At 33.5% G+C, this 11,257-nt stretch overlaps 1 protein-coding gene across 1 annotated transcript; it reads left to right on the top strand.

Annotated features, from left to right (window-relative positions):
• Positions 1-2,865: 2,865 nt before the first annotated feature.
• Positions 2,866-9,581, top strand: LOC105329407 (NADH dehydrogenase [ubiquinone] 1 beta subcomplex subunit 9). Its single transcript, XM_011430651.4, has 4 exons — positions 2,866-3,035; positions 7,936-8,075; positions 8,932-8,987; positions 9,217-9,581. The coding sequence occupies exons 1-4, from the start codon at positions 2,902-2,904 to the stop codon at positions 9,424-9,426; spliced, it is 540 nt and encodes a 179-aa protein (XP_011428953.3). The 5' UTR covers positions 2,866-2,901; the 3' UTR covers positions 9,427-9,581.
• Positions 9,582-11,257: the final 1,676 nt, after the last annotated feature.

Below are 11,257 nucleotides of genomic sequence, written 5' to 3'. Positions count from 1 at the left end.
CCACTTGTGAACTAGCTGCAGGTCTGTAGCTCCCGGTCTGAAAAAATTCGGATGGACGACCTGGGAGCTTCAGTGCCTCCCATAGTAAAAACTTCAATTTACGGCGCACAAAAATATGCGCAAGTTTTTTTTTTATTATCATTGAAGATTGTGTTATTTTTTATCTTTCACTTACTCAACAAAAAAGTATAAATACATGTAAAGTTACATAAATTTTTCCACAAAAAATTACCAAATCTTTGCAGGTCGTTTATTCTAACTAATTCAGAAAATATATATGTATAATTGATTTGCAAAAGAACAACTTCCTATCTTGAAAACTGTTCGAGGAGTTATCGGTACAATAAAGGTACCTTTTTGACAGCCAAGAGAGAAGAGTACGCATTAACTTATATTCCAGTTAGAATTACATGTCAATTTTTTTTTTTAGAGAAATAAGATATTAGGCATTTCCATTTATAATACCATAAGAATTATTATTACGGAAATAAGCGCATTCGTCACATGGGCAGCGATTTTTTTTTTTATACATGAACCTCTTCCTGTTTGGTCCGGTTTCAATCACGCCTCAATTATTTCTAAAAATAATACCGGTATTTTCGATAGAAAAGGTGTCGTTAATTGCAAGCTTATTGCAACAGTTTAGCTGAATATTATGTTTATTTTTCGTCCGTTCCGGCGATTACGGCATGCCTTTTCCCGCAGCAGGGCATCAAAAATCGACAAACTTGTAGACTTTACATTTGTAAATTTGTATCATGTCAAATGTGCTATTGCCGAGCCTAAAGTTACAAATGCAGAAACTACGGATTGAAAGTGTGCAAAGTTGAAGGTTTAATCAACAAATGTAAACAATAAGTTGCAAAATGTGCATCATGCGAAGGAACTGGGTCAAATCTTACACGTGTTTATGCCCGAGTTTTATAGGTTACACAATCAGAATTACACATATAGGCTCATACATCAACACGATTGCATTTTCGGATTTACAAGTTTACATGTCTGGATTTTTGAACACGATTACCCTCCATATTGCATGTTTGGTTGGTATACACAGGGACGTATATATATACTATAGTATATACGTCCCTGGTATTATACCCTTTCATATTTCATATTGTTGAAAATTTTTTAAAATGCCTTACAGTTGATTTTGCATCTTATATAACAAATACAGTTTAAAAAAAATACCATTTAATTTCCAGCTTTCAAGCTTACATGCACTTAAATTTGTACATTCCTAAAAAAAATTGAATTAATAAAATAATTGAATTTCAAGTAATATATATGTACATGTTCTAGATCGAAGAAAAGACTGAAATTTCTTCTTCAATTTGCACGTTCCGTTTATAAATTTATGATCAGCAGCGAAAATTAAAATTCATTTCTGATAAGATAGCCTAATTGATACATGCGTACTTCCATTGAATAATTTTATTTAGTCAGGCAAGCTTTTTGGAAAGCTATTACTTGTATTTGACTACAAGTACCTAGATTCTCCAAAATACAATGTAGACTATAAACACGAGGCACGATTTTTACTGCGAAACTCGTGCAGGTCTATTCGCCGGAATGGCGATGTAATATACGTAGTGACATGTATAAAAAGGTCGATGACTTGTGTTGTGTGTAAGCTATCGCCATTCGGTTTTCAGTTTTTTCATCTATGGATATAGGGCTATCTAAATGTATATAAATATTTTTGATAATTAAATGTTTAATATGCAAAACCTTTGCCGGAATGAGCTGTGGTCGTAAAAACTAGGTGCCGGAATGAGGTAGTCGTCTTCATAAAACAGTTAATATCTCAAAAAGTATTTTAACATTTTTTCATTCGGACACGATTTTTTTAAATCATTACGACCATATCTTTGAAATATGTAAAAATTGAACCCATGTGTTTTGATTTGATATATAAAACCTTTGCCGAATGAAATTTTTTCGTTGAAAAAGAATGCCGTTATCGTGCAGTCATTCCGACATAATCACTTGTATCGTTAATACCATCGAATACTTTTTTTATTCGGTAAAGATTTTTTTTATCCTGAGATATATACCTTTCAGAAAATATATAGTTTTGTATGATAAAGTAACTTTAAATACCCAAAACCTTTGCCGGAATTAAAATTTTATACACAAAATTTACAAATCTTAATCGATTCACTCAGGTATCGCTCAGGTAAAGAAGGCATAATACAAAGAGGTGTGAACAACGCCTGTAATTAAACCACAACGAGACTTTATTAAAACAACACATTTCAATAAAACAACACACATTTCTCAAATTTATTCACGACAATGGTCGTTACAAAGCCAATCTGTACAATCATTATTTACATCAGCACATTTTGAGTGTTTCCAAACGTTACAAAGTTTTTTCCCTAATTTAAAATCACAACCTACCATTTCATCCACCCAATCTGGAAACCCACAAGATCAACAGCATTGAATTGTTAAAATCTTATGTTTTAAAACTGAAGTGTCAGAACTTTGTGATGACTGATTTATTTGCATTTTGCTGTTAGGGGAAGCCTAAAATGCATAGGTGTACTGCATTTATAATAGAGGCATCCTGTTGTCTATTTTCCTCATGTTTTAAGTGTCAAATAAATTCTAGAACTAAGTTACATGTGCATTATTCTTAAATATTTACAAAATTCACAATTTTATCTTTCTATTGATATATAGATATATATGTAACATGTTTTTACAATCTAATTTAATTAATAAAACTGTGTTATCAAAACCCTCTGTGGGAACGAGTTGTGTAAATCGAGATTTCGAATTACCTTTTGCGTTAAAAAAAAATCAACACGTCTCTTCAGGGCTTGGGCTCAGCAATTCATGTTAGCGAAGTAGACGTCTGTCTAGAGAACAATTTCGATCGGGATCGGGTCAATCATGACTACCTTTGGTAATCTTGCTACTGTTAAAATCCCAAGGCATCTTCAATTTACATATTTGTCGCATGCACAAAGAGTGCTAAGATATTACAAAAAGCATTGTCGGCACATTGAATGGTGCGCGTTTACTCGGTAAGTTTCAGATATAGTAAAAATGCTTACTGGTGTTGTCGTGTAACGTTATGTGCGCACGTAATGACATTGAACTAGGTCAAAGTCGACATTTTTTTTGTCCAGTGGGTTAGCGAGAGCAAACTTATAAATTGTAATTGGTGTATACATCGGGATATCTAAGATATATTAGGTTATTCAGTCCTGCATTGGTTGACTTACAGAGTACCATACAATTCGCCCCACTACCATCTCTCCCCTGTCATACAAGATTTTTTGACATCTTTGAGTATCTTGGGCCTTCTTTTAATTACTACAAGTATTGACACATTCCTATTTGATTGGAAAAAATGCTCTAAAATTGATGTAAAACAAAAATCATGATCAGTGTTAATTGTGTGGAATAAGGTGAAATGTTTGTTAATGTCCTACTATTCTAACGTAAGACCAGTTCATGCCGACTACCATTCTGCACCAGTGCATTGTTACATTATTTTATCAACACATAAAATTATATATGAAAAATGTGAATTACCAATGTACTGGCAAGAAATGATACTCATCGAAAACTCACTCAGGTCCCACGCCAGTAGTCTGTCCTGAGATATTTATGCAGCTCATTTGGACGATTTTTAACAAGACCACACACACCTGTGAGAGAAGTGCAATTGAAATCAATTAAAGGGATAATATTCAACATATCTTCATTGACACATTATCATTTTTCGCTCAGGAAAGTTCACAGGAATGAAAACTGATTTCTTATGGAGATTTATAATGAGAAATGTTTAAATCTTTTCTCCATTCATAGTTACTCATAATATCTTGCAAAATTTTTCAACGTTATCATTCTGGTACTTACATCTCTTTAGCAATAGAAAATCCTGGTAGACTTTTTATTTTTAGATGGGTATTGAAACCTGATGAGATAGAGGGGGCTTTCCAAAGGTGAAATCTTTGGATATTTTTTAATACTATTGAATGAACATCTGATTTGAACCCAGAGGTATTTATCAATATAGAATAATTTAAGAAAATGTGCGGCATAAATATCTTGGGACAGACTTTAAGAAATGAGGTGGAAAGCATTGCAGGAATGTGATTTTGAAGAAAAGAAAGAAAAAGAAATATGTGAAAAATGAATTCTGAAAATCAACCTGGCAGAGAATGAAATGAGGGAAACTGGGGTATGTTAGGAGGGATATTCCTTGTAGAACATCAACAAACTGGGGTATGTTAGGAGGGATATTCTTTATAGTACATCAACAATTTGAATATGAAATGATAACAAAACCCACTTAGTTTCATTCATTTCAGATGAAAGAGTAATTTTGTGTGAGGTGATGCATTTTCCCTTAAATTAAAACTTATGGCAGTGGACCAAATTTATTAAAGCTAATTATACCCGCACTTTCTAAAGAAAGTTCGGGTATATTGTTGTTACCCTGTTCCGTCCTTCCGTCCGTCCATCTGTCACGTTTTACTTTCTCAAACTGCTCTTACATCTTATAAACCAGCAAACTGAACTCTTGGAGTTTGATTTGGGATGTCTGGTTGTTTTGTAAAAAGGTTTCAAAAATTCTCTGGTAGTCCTGGGGGTCAAATAGTTGGTTAAAATGATGTTTCTTCACAAAAAATCTTCTTCCTCGAACTCCTCCTACATTTTCAACAGTAACAAATCATCTCTTGGAATATGTTTTAGGGTATCCTATAGATGCGCAATAAGGTTTCGGAATTTTTGTGCCCCGCCGCAACGCGGAGCGGGGACACAGAAATGCCGGGCGTGTGTCCGTGCGTCTGTGTGTCCGTGCGTCACATTTCTTTGTAAGCGCTCTCATGCCTACATATTTTGACGGATTTTCATTAAATTTATACCAAATGTTTATACCACTATTACCTTGGTCAAGTTCGAAAATCAGCATTGGTTGATACTTTTTGTTGGAGTTATGGGACTTTATGACCTTGTACTAGGGTGCACAGCTAGATATGCAGGCCTATTGTATCCTATAGTTTTGTACAATTCTGTTAAGCCGTCTCTGAGAAACAGGTTCAGAGCGGGAAAGAAGAAAAAGAAGAAGAAGAAGAATAATACATGTAATAAGAACCGTACAAATCAATAAGTCTCCAAATTTCATTTGGGAGACTTAATAATAAAGATTGAATAGGGATAGGATCATCAAACATCAATAATTTAAAGATAATTGACAATTTCTGATTCTAAGGGGGTCAGGATGACCCCTTGGTCATGACTTGCATACCATAATGATCTGATGCACCATGACCAAAGGAGGAATAATAATTTAGATTAAGGTGGGAATCTCAATGGTTTTTATGATATTTGATAATTTCAGGTAGAGCACTTGGGATCATTACCTACATACCATCTGAAATGCCTTGAACAAAGAAACAATAATATATGTACATGATATATGATTCAATTTAAGAACCCAGATATAGATGTAGTTCTAGAATGTCAGGGTGTCTCCAAGGGGGCATAAGCTGTATACAATTTGATGCGCAATGACACAATTAAGAACAAGAATAAATTATATGGTTTAGGGACGAGGATCTCAAAAGTTATCAAAATATACAGTGTATCATCATTTCCTATTTCATAAGGGGGGAGGGGTTAATGACAACACCTTAGGGTCATGTACTTTACACCATTTGATGCATCATAATGACAGAAGAAGATATTTTGTATTTTCCTGTTTCATGGGGTCAGAACAATCCCATAGGGTCATGGCCTACATTGTATTTGATGCATTATAATACATTAAGAAAGAAAGACCCCTTCCTTCCTATTATAACTCATATAAAATGATAAGTTTCTACACTTATTTATACATGTAATACACAAAATTTAATACAAAATTGTTACAGGGTCAATATGGGGTCAACTCAATAGTGTTAGTCTGACAAATGAAAAAATAACTTTTGCAATTAAAAAACAGAAACTTTACAAATGTGATAAGATAGGTAACAATGAGAAGCTTATTTAGATATTAAAAGATGATGATACAGTATGCTAGCAAAGGGAGATCACTTATTTAGAAAGTGAAAGTAATACTTATGTACATACTGGTGTCTCATAATATTGTGCTACTATAATACTCACTATAGCACATTAATTATGCTTACCTATATTGGTCAACATCATAATGATAATCCAAGTAGAGCACAATATGAATCCCTTTAGCTGATCATCACAAAAAAAATGTTTATGCATGTTAACTAATCCTTTTCTGCATATGAAAAACACATACATGTATGTGTACACCACGTGAAACCCATCTAATTGAAGAGCTGGGTAAAACAAGTACATTTTTTGTACTCGCTATTGAGACCTGTAGACCTGTGTTGTGTACGTAACTTCAGACAAAGATTAGTTATTTGTAACATGCATGTATTTTTAGGACCTATTCTTCAAAACTCCTTGCACTATTTTAATAGGTAAATAACAGCTTCAAGGTGGTGCAGGACACCTGCATATTTTGATGTAAACTTCCTATTGAAATAAACAATAATGTATAAATATAATATTTTCCCCCAAAATAGTATTACCTTACATTGAAGCGCAATGGGTTAGAGCAATTACATGTGTGTAAGGGCATTGGAGTCCGAGGTGTATTTTTGGTAATTTTACTATTGCTATAAATAAATTTTCATTTGGGGGGGGGGGGAGAGGGTCTGGACCCCTCTCTCCCACCCTTTTCTAAATCTGTGCACACGGTTATGTATATGTAGGCACACAGAAGCAAATCTAAAGCGGGCAATCGCCGGGGCATAATTTAATTTTGTTTGTAATAATTATATAGACCATTATTCTTTCTATGACATGAAATGTTAAGATTATTGATTAACTTAAAATTCACATGCAAACAGTTCAACCCCAAATTACACATAAAGTACTGCTCATATGTATTATCATTTGGGAAGGGATCTCATCCTTTAGTTATGAAAATTATAATTTTTGGGAGTTGATTTTAATCAACTCTCCTATGCAGTTACTCTGGCAAACCGAAAGTGAAACAGTGTTTGGACCTAAGCACAAATCATCACCGCTGACAAGATTTAGTTCTTGAAAATAATCGATAAATTCGATGTAATGGTATCTTGAAGCATTGGTTTTTAAGAAACTTATTTATGAATACCTTTAAAATAGTCAGATGTTAAATAGTACGAACAATTTAGATATTTTTTGCAGTCGTATGTATTCATACGCCAGAGTTCAATAAAGTCTCGTTCAACCATCGGCTTTCTCCGTAAATCTCCGACAAGCTGAGTCATTCTATATTTAGAAGTCACGTCATCAAGCTATCACGAGACCTGGTCCATACATGTTTTTCGATTACTAATACATAGTTTGATGGAATCAATTGTATCTTTAATCATTACACAACACCATTCATACGGGGTTTTTCTCAAAATTCTTGTCGGAAAAGTCCGAGAATTCATATTATAAAAATGTGCGTAATTCAAAGACAGATTATAAACTACTTGTTGATAGTTGATTTTAAAATGAATAAAAATCGATAAAATCAACTCCTGTCAGTACTCCAGTACTTTGATTATTTGTATTACCAGAACTTGCATGTGGCCTTCATTTTTAATTAAACTGGTACAAAAGAGTGTTATTTAGGGGCAAACAATTGGTGCGGGTATTACTGTCTAATGACAGCATCTAGTTATTTATTGGCTACCAATTGTTTTACTTAAATGCTAGTATTTTAATGGCAGTGAAAATAGTTTTAAATTAAAATGTTAAGTAGTTCTGCATAAATTTGGCTCATTTTGGATAAAATTCCATGGGGCTTATAAGTTATAAAAATTTCGATTTAGTCTTATTTATTTTGTTTGTAAATTGGATCAATAATTTGAAAACCAATTATACTTGCATATTGCTGATTGTAATTTATAGAGTACCAGCAAGGTTGGGTAGGGTGGAGTTGAGACGACTAATCGATTCCCACAAAGATGAAAAGGACTTTGTGAAGGCAACAGAGTTACTTGAACGGGGTGAACAACAAGTGCTTTCATATTGGTTTTTCAATAATAATCGTAAGTATTCGGTTTGTAGGCTACAATTAGGGAGGGGTTGATTCCTTTCATAGGAACATAATTATAAGGAAAAACTTTTAAAATGTTTTATTAAAAGGAGCTTAATTTAAAAGAATATGTGGAGAAAAATTTGAAAATCTTTATAAACAAGATATACTCCACAAAGTTATTTAGGTATTTTGTATGTGATACTCAAAAAATGGTCTAAAACTTTTCTGATCAGTTGAAGATATTGATGTTCAAGTGAGTGATGAGGCTCCTGGGCCTCTTGTTTGTTTAAAATTATAGATATTTTGTACATAACGTGATGTTCCTGTATACATTATTAAAGTGAGAAAGTATTTAAAGAAAAAAGAAAATTTAATACAATGATTTATCATGATTATGTATACTGGCGTGCGACCAGTTCTCGTTGTGTACCATTTCTCGCCAGTGCATTGTTAAGTCATTTTATCAACACATAAAATCATATACAAAAAATGACATAACAATGTACTGGCGAGAAATGGTACTTGGCGAGAACTGGTTGCACGGCTAGTATAGATAAGATTCATTGAGACTACTCTGGGCACCTTGATGGCATATACAAGTTAAGAGTATTGCAGTACAGAAGATGCAGAATATCTATGACAAAAGCTAACAATAGACATTTATTTATAGATAAGAACAGAAAAAAGTTACAATGAAACAATGTCCAATAATGAAGATTTATAATATCACCCCATACACAACAAATAACACAAAAATAATATTTGTAAACAAAAACATAGCCTGAACTTTGTTTAAATAGCATTGAGTTTTGAGATATAGTATGGTATGTATCGTAATTCAACTAATGCCATTCAAATCATTTCAGACAACTTCTCTCCTGGCGGAACTTGCTACGACAGATATCAATACTTCCCAGATTATGTGAGTGTTATTAATTTTCAGCAAGATTAATTCACAACCACATAAGTTTTGACTGTAGCCAGCACCAGCAAACTTTCTTCATCATAGGTACATTTGAAACAAAAGTTTTAACACAAGAACAGAGAGGAAATGTGTGAGAATAAATGAAATCAAATCAATAAGATGGTGTACAGTGTAAGGGCTTCATTTTGTCCAGAAGCATACATATCATTGTGTTTACATATTTCAGACTATTGACTACTGGCATCCCTTAGAGAAAGCCCAGTATCCCAAGTATTTTGCCACTCGAGAAATCAGGAAAATGGAGCATATTTTGTGGTGGCATGAAAAGTATGGAGCAGACCCTGAACAAAAAACAATTGAAGAAATGATGGATGATGTGGCAGAGCAGAGGAAGGTCGCTAAGGAGGCAGAGGAGAGGAAGGCCATTGATAAATAGTGCTGTGACAAGGGACAGTGGTTGTTACAGGAGTTTCCGTCTTTTTTTCTTTCTTTGCATTCAACAGCCGTGTAATTTGAGAATCTTAATTGATTTTTGGTGAAATCTAGAATAGTAAGACTCAAAGAGGACAAATAAAGTTATTTGTAAATTAAGTTATATGTGTGGTTCTCTTTTTTGCTCAAGTGAGCTTTTCTGATCAAAATTTGTCCGTTGTCTGTCGTTGTCATTTCAAACTTTTCACAATTTCATCTTCTTCTACAGAACCATTGGGCAGATTTCAACCAACTTGACACAAAGCATCACTTTGTGAAGTGGATTCAAGTTTGTTCAAATGAAGGGCCATGTCCTCTTAAAAGGGGAGATAATTTAGAATTATTGAAAGTTTGTTGGTATTTTTCAAAAATCTTCTCAAAAACTATTAGGCCAGAAAAGCTGTAACTTGTATGGAAACATCCTCAGGTAGTGTAGAGTCAAGTTTGTTCAAATCATGGTCCCCGGGAGTAGGGTGGGGCCACTATGGGGAATGAATTTTTACATAAGAATGTATAGAGAGAATCTTAAAAAATCTTCTTAAAAAATATTAGGGGTTATATAGGAATAGAGAAAAATCTTCTTACAGGTACAACAACAAAAGGGACTTGGTATTTACCATATAAATATGTGGATAAAAATTGGCAGATTTTAATTTTTTCTAGCAAGATCTACTGTACTTTGTTGTCAAGATATTTTGATTTTGATGCTTTAATTTGATCAGAGTTAAGGCTATTGTTGCTCATGTGAGCAATGTGGCCCCTGGGCCTCTTGTTTTTGAAAATGACATTATGTTTAAGGATGATTGGTGTAATTCATTTCTACCAGAGAGAAGGATGGTATCCTGTAACTCATAACAGCAAGTTTTTATACAATGAATATACATATTCCATGTTTTTGATCATTTTCAAATAAGAGTAAAGATAATTATTGATGCTTTATTAATAATTTTGTACATGTACACCGAGCAGTGGCATCGGAAGCAAAAAAAAAGAAAGAAGGTATTTGGATATAGTTTTGTATAAGTTTTGAAAAAAAAGCCCCCCCCCCCCCATTTCCGACGCCTATGCCTGGTAACAGTGAATTTCATTCTGGTTTGTGACCCTTTTTTAATGAATTAAATTGCTTAGAATATTATAGATTCCTAATTAAACGCAAGGAATAAATATTCATGTTAAATTGCAAGAAGCACATCTTGTAGATTTTAAAATCTAGTTTTTATTTTTTGGACGTGTAAACTCAATGAAACTAAAAAAAAAGATTGAATCGCAGAATGAATTCGCCTTAAATAAGGAATCTACAGTAGGTGGGCCTATAAGTACAATAGAAGATAAGAATATGAAATCTAAAATAATGACTGTTGAAAATACAACTTCAAAATGATTTATTGTAAATGAATGTTAGTGGTTAAGATTCTCTTATCCTCAGCCTCAAAGTATTTTTTTCGTCATAAAAATGTAATGTTATTAATCCTTCAAAAGATATCATTAGAGATGGTTAATGGCATTAAAAACATTTTCCTGGCATCATCTAAACCAAGTTCAGTAACTTCTTATTGTCCTATAACCCTGTCTTAGTTACCTATAGCTTTTTAGTGAGTTTCTACTTTTTGGATGGCTTCAGGTGACATACTGGAGAGCAGATCATTGGGGTAAACACAGCAAATCACAGTAGAGAGGTGAACCTTTGGGGAAATACTGTTGTGACACTACATGGGAACCTTTGGGGAAATACTGTAGTGACACTACAGGTAAACCTTTGGGGAAATACTGTTGTGACACTACAGGTGAACCTTTGG

Source organism: Magallana gigas, chromosome 3 (genome assembly GCF_963853765.1).
Source record: "Magallana gigas chromosome 3, xbMagGiga1.1, whole genome shotgun sequence".
Classification (NCBI taxonomy): Eukaryota; Metazoa; Mollusca; class Bivalvia; order Ostreida; family Ostreidae; genus Magallana; species Magallana gigas.
Note: the sequence above shows the minus strand (reverse complement) of the source record. Positions and strands in the feature narration are given on the sequence as shown.